This window comes from Rhinolophus sinicus, linkage group LG02 (assembly GCF_036562045.2).
Source record: "Rhinolophus sinicus isolate RSC01 linkage group LG02, ASM3656204v1, whole genome shotgun sequence".
Lineage (NCBI taxonomy): Eukaryota > Metazoa > Chordata > Mammalia > Chiroptera > Rhinolophidae > Rhinolophus > Rhinolophus sinicus.
The window spans coordinates 178611319-178630125 of NC_133752.1; the positions used below are offsets into that span (position 1 = coordinate 178611319).

Consider the following 18807-nt stretch of genomic DNA (forward strand, 5'->3'; position numbering starts at 1 on the left):
AAGTAAAATACCCAATACAAAACCCAAATTATGTCCTGAAGAACACACGCAAGACAATAGGATGGTTGTTTGAATAGCAGGGGCCGGGACTGCAGTATCTGGGAATTTCCATTCACCTTTGTATAAGAAAAGATTCCAAAAGAAGCTGTCTTATCTGCTTCATCTCTGCATTTCTCAATCTTCTCCTCCCAAGAAACCAAGCAGGCACAAATTTACTACACTGAGTCAGGCAGGAATCCTTCCCTTTCTCTGCCTGAAACTCATTAATAAATCAGAGTTGTTAGGAGTTGCCTCAAATAGTCTTCAATCCTCTCTGCTCCAGTACTTGGATTTACTCCAAATTCTAAAATGGAAATAAGAGTACTTACTTCACAAGGTTGTTCCAAGGATTAAATCATTGAGCTTGTTTATCCAAAGATGAGGATGCAGTTAATTAACATGTTTGAATAGATGCCAATTTAAGATTTAAAATCCAATTTCTAAAAATTTAAGTGACTAGACAGAAGTACTTCTATAGCAACAGTAGAAATACCTTGCAAAAGTAGGGAGCAATTAGAACATCACAAAAGATAAATACTGGAAGTGAGAATTTTAAATAAAAATAAAACCAACTCTTAGGATCAAATCCTGTATTTCCTTAGGATTATATGACCACAGGTACTTTAACTAACACTAATTGTGTTGCCTTGGGCAGGCCATTTCACCTCTCTGAATGTGGTCTTTCATTGAGAAGAGAACATCTTTGAAACTCTCCATCTCAATGTTTCCTTTAGGCTAAAGATGTTTTGATTAAAGAGATGTTTCAAACCTAGCTTAAAACCAACCAAAATTATTTCCTGAACAGCTTCTAAGGTATCCAAAACTGACCCACATATATTGGGGTTCACTAAATTATTAGTAAAAGACTCACTTCTTGACCTTAAAAATTAAGGAATTTGACCTTATAATCAAATTAAGGAACCAGTATTCAAAATCATATAAATATTAGCACATTCACAAAGCATCAGATAAATATTTACTACGTCACATTGCACTGATATCAAGGGTCTAAGAGAACTGGACTAATCAGAGATGGCTTCAAAGGGAATGGAGGACATCAGGTCAGGCTTGGAGGGAGAATGTGAATAAATGGAAGAAAAGGTACAGGACAGACAAAGAATACGCAGTCTATGTTATTTATTTACAAAGTATGTTCTTTCTTTAACTTTAGTCCTGAGTTTTCAACCTTGAACAAGACAGCTGTCATCTCTACCCTTCAATAAATCCACAATTACTGAGGGTTTTACTATATATAATACTGTGGATCATTTAAATAATGAAGAGTTTCCAATTTAAGAAAGGGGAAAATGGCTTTAAGACTAAACAAGAAAATAACTCAAAACTAAAAATAACCCCAAGCTCACATTATATTCATTATAAAACAAATAAAATCTGTTCTTTTAAAGAGAATAACTTTTGCTATTTCACCATTAATCAATTAAAATCAAACTCAGCATGAAACCTAAATTCAATAAATGTGTAACTTTTTTTACTTAGACCAGTGTGGGAAAATAATATTTTTACATGAAAATCGCACCTTGTTCCATCCTGACAAAACCATAGCTTTTAAAACCACAGTTGTCTTTTGCCACTAAAAACAGTACTTCATTTGACAGCTGTAGAAATAGCCTAAGCCATTCAATAGCTCATTTATGATACAGCATTGAATTTATCTCTCAAAACACAATGCATGCATGGGTACTTCCTTTTGTCCTGTGTATTCTAAATCTCAGCCAAAAGCAGAGGAAAGAAAGTACAGATGGACAGGATATCCTCAAATTATCTGGTTTGCCTATGTCATTCCAGAGAGAAATCAGTGCCTGATTCCCAGTTAGAAATTCAAATTAAGTAGAAACACCTAGTATAGCCAGACCTGGGGCTGAAAGCAGTTTGTCTTTCAACTTGGCAAGCTTGGAAGGCATGAAGCTTTTGCCTGAAGGGAAATCAGGAAATCCTGGCTTTCCAGGATTTACCTACTTCATTCAATATAGCTCTTGGTTGGAGAGAAAGGGATTAAGTTAAAAATAAAAGCATGCACACCATTTCTTAAGAACACTAACAAGAACTAAGTACCTTAAAATCTAAGTACATAAAACTACAACAGATTGAATTTAGAGTTGTAGTGGCATTTCAATGTTCTTGTCCATTTTGACCAAATTCTTAATGCCCATTATGTATGTGTATTGTCACTGCACATCCAACACATTTCAGCAAACACCCCATAGGAGCTCAGTACTATGCTTGGTACTGAGACTATACTAGCTTTTTCTTTTTTTGTGATGCAAAAGCACGTAATCTCTAAAAGCCTGTTATTTCATCTATGTAAATGTTGTGAAACACGCATGGCTATGGTGAAGATTTAGAGAGCCAATGAATATAATAAAAGTCCTGAGCTCAATGTGTGCCTTCACTCAAATCATAAGTTTCTTAAAAATGTATTTTCTTCCCTTTTTTTTTTTTGGTCCCTTTTTATAATTACAGTGGAAACTAGACACCTACAGCCCTGTAATCTTGAAGCTCACTGTCAAGGAGAAGACATAGAAAACACTGACTAGGCCTAAGGATGATGATGATAACGATATGGCCACGCTACTACTAACAGCAGCTGTACTTACTTAGTATATATATACTGTGACCACACAGTATTCCACGTTCACAGCTCATTAGGTAATCCCTGTAACAACACTCTGAAGTGACTAGGGCCATGATAGTTGATATACATCTATGTGAGCGTGGTGACCCTCTAAACCTCTTTTATTTATTTTTTTGATAAAAAGTTTCTTTTTTATTTACAAATATAAAGCCTCTAATTCCCCTTCTCCTTGACCGCATTTGTAGAGAGTACTATAATTGTCATATTATAAACCTCATTCTTGAGTGGCTGGGAAAGCACCCTCTTGGAGTTAATAATATTAATCAAGTAAAATGATGCAGGGTTGTGGGGTTGGGATGGTTAAAGAAGTTCTGAGCAAAAGGAATTAATGGGTATGAATGCCCAGAGCAGAGAATTCGCATGGGGATGACAAAAGAACTGAAAGAAGTTCAGTTCGGGCAATGTGTATCCGAGGCTCTAAGCAACCTATAAATCCATATAGTAGGTAAAGGTGTGACTGGAGTGATAGAAAAAGGCAAACTGCCAGAGACGCCCACCTGTCAGCAGCAGCCTGTACTGGGGGATCCTCTGAACTGGCTTGAGCAGGTAGTGCTTGAGGGCCAGATTAGCACAGCGTGGGCTCATCTGAAAGGAAAAGAAATCTGATGATGTAAAACACAAACGTTTTTCTAAGAAGCAAGAGTCCCAGATTCAGGGACCCAGCAAGCCAAACTTTAAATAGCCAGCAGCTCTGGAAGGAGATTCATGGAGGCTCCCTTTATTTTAAGGCACAGCTGCGATGCTGCGAGTAAAACCAGGGCCAATTCACACGTAGCTCACCCTCTCATGTAGGTACCGTGTTTCCCCAAAAATAAGACCTAGACAGACCATGAGCTCTGTTGTGTCTTTTGGAGTAAAAATTAACATAAGACGCAGTCTTATATTAAGTTATATTATAAGACCCGATACTATATTATATTAATTATATTATATTATATTATGTTATATCTGGTAGTATATTATATTCATTATATTATACCCGGTCTTATAGTATATTAAAACGAGACCAAGTCTTATATTAGTTTTTGCTCCAAAAGATGCATTAGAGCTGATGGTCCGGCTAGGTCTTATTTTCGGGGAAACAGGGTAGGTTTCCCATATCACTGACTCTTTGGGAAGACTTGTTCACAGCCCTCTCACAGAGGGTGGCAGCTGCAGTCTACATTCTAAGCCAATTAGAGCCCATCCTACTCAGCAGCTGCCACTTAGAAGAGCATTTGCTAATGTATTCATAAACATAAACACCCCTCGACCAAGAAGGAAATGCATGGTCTTCAAAATAAGGTGGCAGAAATAGAACTACTGGGAATCGGATTCAAATAATAGGCACAGCCTATCAATATACTCGTAACAACAGGTAGTTCTGGGGAGAATTGCAGAAATTAAAGATAACCTGAAAAGCAGCTTTGCATCTGTTCTCTAATAAGCCTGCAGAATGCAAAATTTTTTCTCAGGTGACTAGCTATAAAAGACAGTCCCCAAACCACAGTGTATATAGGTACATTTGATCTGGAACCATTTTGGCTTGACCACAAGGAAATTTGATTCTGCCTTTAAAGCTCTTGTTCTTCATATGCCCATTTCTGAGCTTCACCCCATTGTCTATCACAGGAAATTACTGTGAGGTAGCATCAAAATAGCCAAATGAAAATGTCCCTCGTGCTAAGATGTCTTGCGCTTCTTAGCCAGCTCCAGGTCTGGTACACAGAATAATTACGAAATTATAACGATAATACATGTTAAGAAAGCATCTAACTTTCCTGTCTTATGTTCTCTTTCGCTGCCAAGGCAACAGAACTCCTTGGACACTGAAGAAAACCTGGGTCAAGTATCCATGCCATAGCTATATATTTCACACTTCCTTTCTTAATAGCATGAGGACATCAGCAGAGAGGTAAAGAAGAAAAAGAGACTACAAACAATTTAAAAGTTTAATTATTTGTCTACTGTGTAAATTAGAAATAAGCAATATCTCAATATGCCTAAAACTTTTCTAGATTTGTGTGACTGGAATTCACTCATATTTTTTGTTTCAAAACAGAAATAATCACTAACATATATATTAACCCACATTTTACCCAAAATTGGGGAGGGGACTTAGGTAAAATTCTGATTAAAAACTAATTTTTTAAAAAGACACGTTATGTCATTTTATCATGAATCAAATCCGGCTTGTACCCTCATAGCTTTGAGTCAAAACACAAAGCTTTGGCAATAAACATATTATTAATTTTTCTTAACTTTCACACTAAAACTTGTTATTTATTCATCTTAAGGGGAAGAAATTATATTTCCCATCTATGATTGTAGATTAGTTGTTAGAAGAATAAAAGGAAAGTTTCAGCTAAAAAAAAGAAATGGCCCCTGGAGCAGTCAAATTCATAGAGACAGAAAGTAGAATGGTGGGTGCCAGGGGCTGGGGGAAGCAGAGAATGGGAAGTTGTTCAATGGGTATAGCTTCAGTTTTGCATGGCGAAAACAGTTCTGGAGACTGGTTGCATAACAAAGTGAATGTATTTAACACTAATGCATGTACACTTAAAAATAGTGAGGATGCTTAAGTTTTATTTTATGTGTATTTTACCACAAATTTAAAAAAAAAGAGAGACCCATTATATTATTCCAATGTGTAACATTTTCAAAATTAAATCTTGTAGACACTGATTTCTCACTATTTAATTTGTTCAATTCCCACTTTGATTTTGAAGGGATTATATTTTAATATCTTTTTGTTTGCAAGGTTTATTTTCAATGACTACAAATTATTAAAGTTTTAAAAGCAAACCACCCCCCCCCAAAAAGTTCAACATTAGATGGTAACAAAAATACCTCAAATTCTCTAACAACAGCAGCAAAACCTGGGTTTTTCTTGCACTGCTCATCCAGCAAAGCTATATTCTTATCAAATTCTTTGATGTATGTGGAATACATTTTCAGATATGGTCCTTTCTTTACAAAAATATCAGCAATTTTTTGTTGTTCCGTCCTAAGGATAGAGAAGTGATATGCAAGAATATAAAAAGAGAGTCATTAATGTATCCAAAATATATCCAATGAGCCAATTCACATATCCAAACCATCTTTTTTTCTCTTCTTGTGAGACATATCCCAAAATGCCTATTTTTTCACCATTTCCATAACCACCATCACATCTTTCCTGGACTCTGCCAGAAAGATGGTCTCCCTCCTTCTACCATCTCATTCTTCTGTGCAGCCAGAAGAACGTGTATCAGATCAAACGCCTTACCTGGGCTTACAAAGACCCACAGGTGCTACTGCTCCTACCTTTCTGACCCATCCCACCCTTCACTCCCTCTTTCTCATTACTCTCCAAAGACACTGGCCTTGTTCATATTCTTTTGACATACAGAGTCCATTACCACTTTTGAAACTTTTACGAATGGTTCCACATGCCTGGAAATTTGAAACCCAGGCTGGCCCCTTCTTTTTGTTCAGGTATCAGTTTAAATGCTCTGCATTCTTAGAGAGCCTTTCTTAGCCAAACAATCTTCATTCACTAGCACGGCACTCTATTCTATGTCTGTGCAGATCAGAAACTGCTTTTTTGTGTGTATGTTTGTCTGGTGCTTCTCCCACTAACATGTCTGCTCCATGAGAGCAAGAGAATTGTCTGTTTTGTGTGCTGTGATACTGCTTACATGCTTAGAGTGCTGACTCGTACACAGTAGGTATTCAAAACCTAGTTGAATACAGAAATCAAAGATCTGATAAATTGTTATCAAAAGCCAATGTAAACATAATTATTGCTTCAGAAAGTCTACTAAAACCAAAGAATGTACTAACTGAAAGACCACTGAGAGAAAACTATTTGAATAGAAAATATATTTTCCAAGGATTAGAAAAAATTTGTTAGTATATAACAAGCATAACTTTTCCCATAATTGTTTTAACTGTCCCTTAAGTTAGTCTGTCTCTTGGGAATGCTTAATATTTTAACACAGAACATCTATAGATCTAAACTTGAGAAAACTTTTAGTACAAGCAAAAATATATGTAAGTCTCCACTTGCTTGAGTAAATATGCACATTGTTAAAGCCAATTCCGATTAATTTTTAAGATAACTTTTTATAATGATGATAAAGTATGTATAGGAATTCTTTGTAAATATATTTTACTTCTACCATGACTTTAAAAACTACCTTTTAGTCATTCCTCAGTCCTTAACTCTGGATTATTTTATACTTAAACTGCAACTACATATGAATTGCTTATCTAGCATACTTTCCCAACAAGCAAAGGCATGATATTTCCAAAACAAGCCGTGGATTATATAAAAAGAAAGCTTAGAGGGAAGCAGTGATAATGAAAATATATGATACTGTTTTGTCATTCAAAACTTTTTTGGATTCCCCATGGAGTTTAACAGTTAATTCAATCCCCTAGACCAAACTTTCTACATATTTCCAAAGTTGTCACCAAACTTTCTACTTACTTTTTACAGCCCAGTGGAAGCTGTTAACCTTTTGGTATGCTTTTCCTGTTCTGAAATCTACAGCATCTACAATGATGTCAGACACATGTAAATTTTCTAAACCAACCAACCAAATCATCAAATGATCTCAATGTATGGCCTCTTTTCCAAAATGCAAAGAGAGTTTCATGACTTGAAGCTCCAGAAAAGATAGATCAAAAACATTAAAAATTTTTTCCAATGTGAAAATATCAACTAAACTCTCTCAATTTAAAAAATCTTGATTACCAAAAGTCACTTTAAAAGTTAAATAGGCTGATTATGGGCCCTTCTTGCATTGAAGGCAGCATTACCAAAGAATTTTAACTTTTATAGCACCAAACAGTGCTCAAAGACTGTAGATTTGAGCCATCTAAAATGATCAGTCTATAGGTAAATGCTAAGAAAATTCAATATACTGAAACAACTCCATGTAAGGAATAACACCTCTCAGTTTCACGCAGAGACCTTATGGCTTCATAGAAAATTGGAAACCCTGGGAAAGCTGAACAGTCCCTTTTTACCAGTTCAACATTCTTTCCTCCAGCTCCTTCAGGAGATCCCGGTTGAGCTCATACAGCTGAGGCAAGTAGTACAGGATCTGATTCAGGATCCGGTCCTCAATCACTGGTTTTCCAAGTTGCCTGGAAGCATGTGCTACAGCATCCCGGAAATCCTATTACAATCCAGAGGAGGAAAAATAACATGGATACACATATAACTTGATAAACAGTTTTCCCTAGTCACCTTCTACCCTAAAACAATATAAATGGCAAAACTGTATTTCTGTTGTAGAATTACAAATTGAAAAGTACCCACTTCCTCCTATCCCACTTACGAACACAGGAAATTGGAAAAAAAAAAAAAAAGTACTCAGGGTAGATATTTGTTTTTAAAACAGACTGTGTGATATTTTTCTTAAATCTTTTAGTGTGATCTCCAAACTTAGCAATTACCAAGGGGGAGTCTAGAAATCGTACTGCAACTCTAAATAGTCGCTAAAATTATTCCAATACTGCTATATGAAGACAATCCATTTATTTTAAAAGTCCCTGGGCCATCTTAACTAATTTTATTCTGGAAAAGTCCCTTTGTGCACTTTGTCAGTAATCATTTCCCAACAACTGGAACATTCTAGGTGAGGTATGTGGAGGGTGGCACATTCTTGATACCCAGAGAAAACTGGATCCCGCCCTCACTCCTGATTAACTGTTTCCTTGAGCTAGCCTCGCTTTCCTTATCTTTTTGTTTAATACTAAAAGTAAAGCCAAATAATAATGCATTTCGCTTGTACCAAGTCATTTGAACAAAATGATTTTCCTGTAGAAAGGTTTTATTTTACTGCACAGTACTCATTCATTGGTTAAAAGAAAACTGTCCAGAAAAGTATGTAAGAAGGAAACCTAAATATGGTTGAGGCAGAAAAATAAAGTTTCTGAAGAAAACCAGTGACATTCTCTTAACAATGATTGTTATGTTACTTCTAGGTCTGTTTTTTTTTTTTTCCCCCTTCAGGGAGGGAAGGGCAATATGCCTAAGTAAAAACTGCTTTCTCTTCAGATTCCTTCAGGAATATCTTTTTAATAGAAATATTATTTTTTTTAACATTCTAAACTCTGTCATATTTAGGATTATAGATAATTTGTTGAATTGTGAAGTACTTTGTCTAGGTATAAATTGTGTATTATCTAACAGATAACCTTTAGAATTTAAAGTCTGGCCTTGTTGTCACTGCCACTGTATAGTTTTAGTATACTGTATGCCATATTTACAACTAAATTGAGTTTGTTTTTCTTCTTTAAAACAGGTTTGTATTTTTTGGGGGGAGGTGGTCACAAATTAATAGGTAAATAGTAAGCAATTTTTCTACCATTGCTCAGTATTTATTTTTTCCTTTTGACCCCATTCACACATTTCTCTCTCTCATCTGTTAAATGGATTATAAGACTTTAGATATTGCACCTAAAGCTTTCTACAATGTGTTTGGCAAATAGAATCAACAAAACATTTTAACTCTGGACCTTAACTCTCCCCTCCTTCTATCCAACCTTCCCACTAATTCACCAGGATTTACATTTTTTACAAACAAAACATTTTCTTTTCACATACTCTTTTTCATTGACTTTTCCTAGAAGACTATTTAGAACATGTTTTCAGACAGGTCCACACCACCCTGCCCTATCATTCCAAAGACTTGGAGAGGGTGTGGTAGGAGACTGGTATTTGTCTAGATTATACTATCCCCTGAGGGTAGGCCTCAAGATATAAGTAAAACAATAGTGGAATCTATTCCACAATCCTAAGGATTCAAAAACAAAAAAGGTTCCTTTATAGAAATGGTAAGTTTAATTAAAAGCTTAAAGTAAGGTTGGTAAAACAGACTCTACCAGGTTTTATCTTCCTTTACCTTTATTTCCAACTGCTTTCCCTTCAGGGATTCACTTGGCAAATCAAATAAACAGAAATGAAAAAAGATACTGCTTCTCCCAAGCCCTTCAACACCTGCCTCCAACATACATACATTAACTGTATTTCTTATGCTTCTTGTGAAAGACGAAAAGCTCATATACAATTTAAAAATACATGAAAGGATTCCTTTTCTAAGGTATGGCTATTTTTGACAAGTCAAATCCCCTTACACTCAACAAATGCTAACCTCCCCCGCCACATACACACACAAAAACCCTTCACTTAGGCCTCAGTATTTGAGACTAACTTTATCTACCCAATAATCACATTAGCCAAAAAGGAGCCATCCACTTACAGTAACCAAAGAACTACTTTTACAACTAATTACTGTAATATAAAATAAGAATTTGTAACTTGCATAAGCTCTAATCCAGAAAACTACACAAAACATCTCCAGAAACCAAATGGATAACAGCCAAATTCCACATCCCAACAGCTTGTTTCTATCAGCACTCACATTTACTAGGAGAAAATAGGGCTACTTAACACTTTGAAAGTCATAATAGATTTTCCATCATGCAGCACTATAGAATGTACTTATATATCATGAATAATTTCCTCAATTGTAAATGTATTCAAATCACAACAGTTAAACATCTTCTATAGTATTTTTTTTTTTACCAGTTTAATGATTAATGTAATTTAGACACAAGAGTTCCATGTTCAACAAAGCAGTAAGTACTGGCCTTTCTTCTGGTAGAATAAATGATCAATTTGTTTGTCCCTTGGCAGCAGGTTCACTTTCATTTTCCAGTTGGAAGGTATTTCCTCAGTCACACCAGTGAAAGTAGACATGAAGCTGCTACGTAGCTTAAGAACCCTGTTTGGCATAGCTTTTGTTAAACTCTGCATTCCATACGTCTGTCACCATTGCCAAAAAGGAAGCTTGTTTATTTAAGACACATTTTACAGGAACCAGCCAAATCCACACTGGGTTGACCTGTGGGATGGCCACCTCTAACAGAAGGCCCCTGTCGCATACCAGAGGCAACTCTGGATGAACCAATAGACCATAATGTCTTTTTAAAAATTATGAGTAGTTACAGGAGGTGGAGTACAGCATAAGGAATAGTCAATGAAATTGTGACAGCTATATACGATATCAGAGGGGTAGTAGATGGGGGGAGGGGGGTGTAAATGTCTAACTAATACATTGTTTTGTACACTTGAAACTAATAAAAATAAATAAAATAAAAATTATCACTAGCAAGTCAGAGTAAAATAGAAATTTAGTAATTAAATAAACAAAAGAAGAATATTTAATAAAGACTATAGGGATTTAGAGAATTTATATCCAGCTACCTATTACGAATTATTCCTGAGACTCAGAAAGGTATTTATTCTTAGCAAGCTACCAGGGCAATCGCTGGTCTTCATGGTGCCTTTTTGAAAACAGAAAAGGGCACAGCGCCCCTTATTCCAGGCCAATCCAACTCACACCAAAGGCACTACTCACAACTCACGGCCTTCAGAACCACACATGACAGCCATGGCCCCAATCTCATTCCTTCACCTCAGGGCCACCATCCCTTGAAAGGAATGTGTAATGGTCCCAGGGCCAGGTGCTCACACAGGAATGACACACAGAATTTTAACTTCTCAGCTCTTCATGAACCTCTACCATTCCTAGACCTGGTGCCACTGAAATGGGGAAACATTTTTTTTTTTTAAATTTAATAAAAAGGATTATTACAACACATGTCTGGTTGTTTTTCTAAATGCTGACATCCGGGATAATTTGGGAAAGTGTGATGACACTTAAGAGCCAGAAGTAAAGCTATTTTGGGGCAGAAGAATCTAAATTCACTAACACCTCTTTGACTAAATCAGTGAGGACAAAAGATCGTAGGACTGGCACTTCAAAAATTAGATCTAGAATATACTTTTTCACACTGGGAAAGCTGGGTAATTAAAAGGGGTTAAAGGGGTTAGAGTGTGAAACTGTTAGGTATCAAAATGTACTGATGTCAAATACATACACTTCAGTCTGTTCTTCTAACGCAAATCCACCAGAGTCGCTATGCAAAACTGACCCACCTACATTCTAGCTTCTGGTCCCAGTAACCAAATGCATGTTCAACTTGGCATTTTTAGAAATAGACATGGGCTTCTGAATTACAAAGCATAGAATCACATTGTTCTTAATAATTCCCAGAAAACCACAAATTAAGAACCAGACCAACTTTTAAAAAGTCAGGTCCTTTGAGGTATGAACACACTAGCTTTACCAGCTCTGATTACTTGGGTGAGACCTAAGCAAAATCAATGGAAACAAAATCAAGTACGAACATCTAAGGCAACGAAGCACAAAACAGATGGCCTTGTTCCTCAGTCCGGCTTTGTATCTTCAGTGCCAAAGAGAAGTAAGTGACTTAATTAGCAGCTGTCCTGACTGGGCTTCCTGACCTCGGGGCGTTACTTAACCATTGCCTGACACAGTGAATTACAAAGACCAAAGGACACATGGAGAGATGGGGGTTCTGCAGGGCTCCCTGCCTTCATGAAGGACATTAAAAATCACTGCAGATTAAGCAAAAGCAAAGCAGCTGCTAAGGTCAAAGGGCTCTGATAAATATGCAGAAGTGAGTGTGAAACTATGAAGTTAAAGGAGACGGGGAAAGTCCCCATTTTAACAATTGGAGTTTGTTTTAAAATGAAAATATTTGTCCAGTGAAAGTATTTCTACTTCTCTATATGCTCAGACCTAGTGATATTGTACATGATCATCAATGCAAAACTGTATAAAACATCACTGAAACCAACCCTTTATCTCAAGTCTCCAACTCCCTCAATAACAAGTAATCATCATAATATATCTTAAAGGACCAATACCTACCTTCATTCTCATCTTTAGAAGATGAAAAACTAGAATTTCTCTGGTTTCGTGGGTCAACGGAAAGAAATCTGAAAACAAACTAATATACCGAAAGATACACTATACCCTATCCAGCATGCTGGAGATCTCAAGAAACCAATTTTCATCAAGTCTGAACAATCCACTAAGCACAAGGGTTCAGACAGAGAAGCGTTCACGTCTGGCCTTGCCATTCAATAGTGGGTTACTTTTGGCAGTTAGCTCCCTTTTGTCATTTAGAAAAATAGAAATATCTACTTGATAGGGTTGCTATAAGGATTAAAACAGGTAATTTACATAACATAGTTAGCATGTTGGATAGCACATAAAGATGCTCAATAAAATGGCATTGATTTAATGAAAGGTTAATTTACCTGATCACATGAACATCATTTAAAATCTGTAGGTCCCTGGAAGCTTGGGGAAAGAGAGCTCTGAAACAAAGGCCTATAAAGTGAAGGAAATACCAAACCAAGGTGGGGAAAACAAACATAGCAACAAGACAAAGGTGCTCTGAGCAAGGCACCTCATTCAGTGAAGGACAGTCCTCACAGGAAGGAAGCCGCTCCAAAGTGAAGGTTTGGTAGCCATGTCAATAGACGCTTAAGGAGGACTCTACAACCAAAGAATAAATGATAAACAGTTCACAAGACTCAAAAGACAGAGAGTATTCAGTAGAACAGGGTGAAGTGATTTTAAGGTGGGAATGACTGGAGGCATCTATGAAGAAGTCTTCTATTTGTTTTATAATTTTTTTAATAAAATAAAAGAGATATTCTATTTACTAATACACATCTGGAAGTCCAAGAAGCTTTGCGTCTCACTCTATAGATTTTATTGAGAGCCTCTCAAATTTTCAAGGTAATGTATGCCCCAACCTAAAGAAATTAGTGGAACAAAGATGTTTAATTACTAGAACCACTTAACTACTATTTAACAAGTACATCTTTGTCCAAAAGACCTCAGTCTCTGATCATTCCCTTTGAAAGTATTTTTTTAAATCATGCTATTTAGACATTTATGAAATAAATTTATGGAGCTGTTTATAGACCAATCAGAGAGTAAATTAGATAACAAAAACAAAACCCCAAAATACTGTTTCATTTATACTTAATTATATTAGCTGTCTAAGGTATTTTATCTTTAAAATGTGCATGTATATACAATATAATAGCAATCTCTGGATTGGACAACTTCTGCCACAAAAGGGGAAAACAAATATAAATAACTAGAGTATTACCAAACCAAGTATTACTCATAAGTTTTCTATCATTCTTTCAACAGATATTTACTGTGATAACAAGAAACACACCAGATAAAAATCTTTGCCTTCATGGAGCTTACTTTCTAGTGGAGAAAGAAACCTAGTAAAGTATATTTCATGAACAAAGACTATTTTGATTGATTTGATTAAAAGCTTACTTGATAATATCAAAAGTAAATAGTACTGATTTTATAAAACCTATATAAAGACATTCTGAATAAGAGAGCACTTGATATTGAAGGCCCTTCACTTAGTCTAAAACCAATTAAGTGCTGACCATTTATTTTGCAGGATCTCATTTAATCGTCACACCAACTTTATTTAACTATTATTGTTATTCTCATTTTCCAGAAGAAAAAAATCAAGGCTTGGCTAATTTGTCTAAGAGCACATAGTCTTAACCACTAACCAATTAGTCACATTCGGTCATTCAACAAACTTTACTGAGGGCCTTCCAGGGAACAGGAACAATGGTAGGTGCTAAAAATATATGATCCCTATCTTTATGTAGCTTACATTTTAGTAGAGAAGACCAAAAATAAACAAGTAAACGAACAAATATCCAAATTATATTAACTGCTAAGAAGAAAACAAACAAGGAAAGTCAAAGAGAAAAGGATGGTCAAAGAAGAGCTCTCGGAGGAGGCCATATTAAACCCAGACTGGAAGGATAAAGAAAGAAGTAGCTATGATCAAAATGAAGGAAAAACGAACATTCATTCCAGGAAACTGCAGTAGCAAGAGCTCTGAGCAGGAACAACCTGAGCACTAAACTAAGAACTGAAAGGTGGTGAGTATGGTCAGAACATGGTAAGTGAGTGAGCAAATACCACCTTCCTACAATGTCTCATCTCATTACCAGAGGCAAATCACAGAGCACCTTAGAGGCTGGGACCATAATTTATTGTCCAAAGTGGATCATTTTTGACAGCGAAAGGAGCTCTATTAATAATATTATGCCAAGACATAACCAGGACTGTCCAAAGCAGGCATGGACATACGGTCATCCTACTTACTGGCCTTGGTAAGTAGCTTGGACTTAATTCTTAATGCAATGGGAATCACTTAAAGAGTTTTAAGCAGGGGAGTGACATGCTCTAACATATATTTTAAGAACATCACTCTCAAATTTTTATAAGAAAAAAAATTGTATAAGGAACGGATCGGAATGGGGGCAAGAATGGAAATAGGAAGCCCAGTTAGGAGGCTGGTATGGTTGAGTAAGAGATGACAGGTTGGTGGCAGTAAAGAGGAAGTAGAATGAGCAGTTTTGCTGGTGGGTTGGCTGGAGAAGTGAGTGAGAGGGAGGAATGAAGAACAAATTCTACTCTTCTGGCTTCTGCAGCTATATGGATGGCACTACCATTTTGAAAAGGGAAAGACTGACTTTTAGGAATCTCCTTTCTCTTTGGACTCATTAGAGTATTGACTTAGAGACAATGTGCACACTGGACATTTTTAAAAAGTCCAGGAGCTCATGGCAGATACTATAGAGTATGTACCACAGAAACCACTGTTGTAAAGTCTTGCCACCGCCTCTGCAGGACCAGTTTTTTCTCACAAACATCAGGCAGATGAATCCAAGCCCTCAATGGAGTCCACTGGCTCTTCAACTGTGTGCCCTCCACCCAAGTCTATTTCCTCCCAATGTAATAACTTAAAAGATGAAATTCATTAGTTTAGATTTAAAAATTTTTGTCTATGAGCTATTTCACCTAGTTATTTATCACATTCTAAAACAAAGAAATGTTAGTACACTACAATGATGTATTAACATTTTAAAATATGACTATCATATTGAACAGTGCAAATATTGAACATTTCTGTTACCACAGAAAGATCTATTAACGCTATTCTAGAGTCTCTAACATGGATAACTATTCATCGGAAATTATGTATAACTGAAACAATAGCTTCTCCCAAGCCACTTGGATAGCTGGTTGATTTCCAAAAAACACCCACTGGATTATCTGAAGTGTATTGTTTATATATTTTAAAGCAGACATAGTCTATCACATAACACAGAATTTATTTAGATGAAATCAGATAGCAGCAGTGCTCAGAATTAAAATGATCCACGTGCTATCTTTTTTGGGTACTTTTGGTAGAGGAATAAATATGAGCTTCAAAGTATGGTGGGGTGTTGGAATGAAGCAGGAGACTCTTTTGGCTTCACCCACGTTATCCTGGTACCGAGCCACTCCTAGGAATGGCTCATTCCGGTTAATGCGCTGTTGTTTAGAGTTGGGCTCTGCTGAGTTAACATTTGCACATACCAGACAGGATGTTAACATTAGGTTGGCAGATGATCTTCTCGCACTCCTACATTAAAGGCTTAGGAGGTTTTGAGAATGTACAAGTCAAGGTGGGTTATAGATGATTCACTCTGTTTAAAAGCAACTGGGAAGAGCCCAAGGCCATCTATCCGACTGGATCTGAGATTATTTGGGAAATACTTTGATCTGATTGTCCATTCTTACAGTGCTTATAATTTGTTCCAAAAATAAAGAGGTAAGAACAGGACATCTATTTTTAAATAACCAAATAAAGAAACTGGTAAAGCTTTTAAATGCTTCCCTACCTATTAGAATCAAAATTTCCTTCATTAAAATGAAAGTTCAGTACAAAAAAAAACAACAAAAACACACATTAGAAAAAGTGAAAAGTCAACTGCCTGGTAATAATAGAACGAATGCTTCCCATTCACTGATGACCTAAAAGATGGAGAAGACGGTAATGGAAAGGCAATTTGAGAATCTACTGTGTATCATGTGCAATACTAGGCTCCTTCGCACACCTTATTCCACTGAATCCTCACAACCTGAGAAATGGGTATTTTTATCCCCATTTTACGTATGAGGAAAAGCAAGGCCCAAAAGGTTAAACTACTTTCTACAATTCTGGTTAAGAAACAGAACCTACTAAGCCAAAGCTTCTCAATGTATGGTCTACAAATTATTATTGGTCTGTGAAGACATTGGTCAGGAAGAGACTAAAAGACCAAAAACTTTTATGTCAATCTGACATGACCATGACATTTTTATTGTATTTTACATTTGTTCTGGCCCAGATAGATTGGAAATTTTAAAATGCAGTCCCTCTCCACAGCGGTGTAAGAAGCACTACACTAGACTGAGCACGGTGAGGGCAGGGACCCCGTTCACAGCAGAACCCGCCACGCCTGTCCCATGCAAGGTTTGCTGAAATAGTGCACGGAAGTTCAAACTCAGGTCTTTCTGACTCCATAGCACCTTTTGTCTCTGTTAACAATAGAGCTTCCCGATTAACTTGTAGATGATTAAAATTTCCTTGGAGAGGTCTTTCTGTTTAAGTATATCTATCATAAAATAATGTCAAATGCACACAATTTGCTCATCCTAGAGATACGTTCTGAGTTTTCCAGTAGTTTAGCTTTTTCTTTTATCCCTTTAATTGTTTATACAATAGAGAGGTTCAGGGCATAGCAGCAAATGTACATAGAATTTACTTTGAAAAGTGATTTATTTATCAAGCTTACTGTCCTTTGAAACTCACAAATTTGGGTGATCAAATATTGTGCTATAGTCTTTAAAAATGAATTACAAAAGAGAACTTACCAATATAATCAAGAGTTATGTGAGAAACTATTCACAGGAAAATAATTTCACAAAACAAATTAGTATTGTTAAGAATTATTTTAGAAAATGCTTCCAAAACTAGAGATTTTTCACACAGGAATTAGGCCTCCGTGTTTCTGTCATACCAAGTATACAGCACAAAAGAATCATTTTATGAATATGAATCACCCTTAAGTGGAACCCAGTTTTAATGTTCAGATGATAATGATACTCTTTGCAGAGACATAAATGGGTGTATATTTTGTGAACCTACCATTTCTTAGCAATTAAGTGAAGGATAACGTTAATAATTACACCACCTAAGTACATTTTCATTTCAATTTCTTTTTTCATTGTTTCCTCTACCTCACCCCTTCTTTTTGCTAAGTCTTAATATCTTGTACCAAAATACAACTGGAAAAGTAATACTAAAAACACTTTAACTGCCAGTGCGTAATGAAACTTGTAAAAACGTGCAGGTACAAAGAAGTGTATGAGAAAAATGAATATGCAGCCAGACGCATATCATAATTGTTTCCTAACAGGTTCGTTCTAGTTGGAAATTATAAAAATTGAAAATAGAACTATAAAAAGTTAGTTGTAAAAATGTCTATTTTAAATGTCTCTCTGGGAGCTTATTCAGATAGAAAAGCAGAATTTAACACTGATCATGACATTCTTTATATTAGTGCAAAATTCTGCTGATAGCTGACTTCTGCAAATGCCCAAGAAGAAATATTATCACTTTAAAAGCTCTTTATTATGAAGTGAGAAAGTTTGAAGACTTTGGAGATACAGATATAAAGGCTCTCTATTTTTCAGAAATCATCTGGGTATACTACACGTATATGAGATACATACATTTTAGAAAACTTCTATATTCACATATATGTGTGAATTTTAAAACATAACCACGTATTAGAAAGCACATACATATATATCTATACATGTTAATTTAAATATTATGTTGAAAATTTTGAGGGATAGGGAAAGATGTAAAAAGGACAATCTTAGATTTCAATAAAATATTAGCAGATACTTACAATATGCAAAAGTTTTAACACATCCACAAACCTGTAAAACATAGCAATGAAAGAAATGTTTTAAATGAGCCAATAAGGAAACAAATAGTCTTCTGAATTATAAACTAGATACCTACACTTTCTCTGAGCTCATGATCTCCTTGGCAATATAATGGACTTTACTTTTTATCCCAGTATCTTCATCCTGTGGATTAGAGTGCATTAAGAAAGCATGAACTCATAAAAGGATAATGAAGACCATCTTTGAATTAGTCAGATATAAATTCAAGCTCTGATACTTACAAGTTCCCGACTAGAACACATTTCATACTATATAACATCTCAAATGACAAACGTGGAGAATTAGATACGGTCATTAAACCACGATACAGGAGAAGCTGAGAGCAATCGGAAATCCTCTCCCATCATCAGCGCGGGA

At 35.9% G+C, this 18807-nt stretch overlaps 1 protein-coding gene across 5 annotated transcripts in view; it reads right to left on the bottom strand.

Moving 5' to 3' along the window:
- Positions 1 to 18807, bottom strand: part of FGD6 (FYVE, RhoGEF and PH domain containing 6) — a 93933-nt gene that overhangs the window by 31095 nt on the left and 44031 nt on the right. For 4 of the 5 annotated variants that reach the window (XR_012494064.1, XM_019732167.2, XM_019732166.2 and 1 more), the window contains exons 4-8: positions 18506 to 18573; positions 18390 to 18420; positions 7688 to 7839; positions 5522 to 5678; positions 3190 to 3277 (exon numbers count right to left, since the gene is read on the bottom strand). Coding sequence is in view for 4 of the 5 variants with exons in the window: in XM_019732167.2 (XP_019587726.2) it covers positions 3190 to 3277; positions 5522 to 5678; positions 7688 to 7839; positions 18390 to 18420; positions 18506 to 18573 (496 nt within the window). In the remaining variant the exon portion in view is untranslated. The remainder of the gene's footprint in view (positions 1 to 3189; positions 3278 to 5521; positions 5679 to 7687; positions 7840 to 18389; positions 18421 to 18505; positions 18574 to 18807) is intronic. The other variant, XM_074326161.1, reaches the window with a different exon arrangement.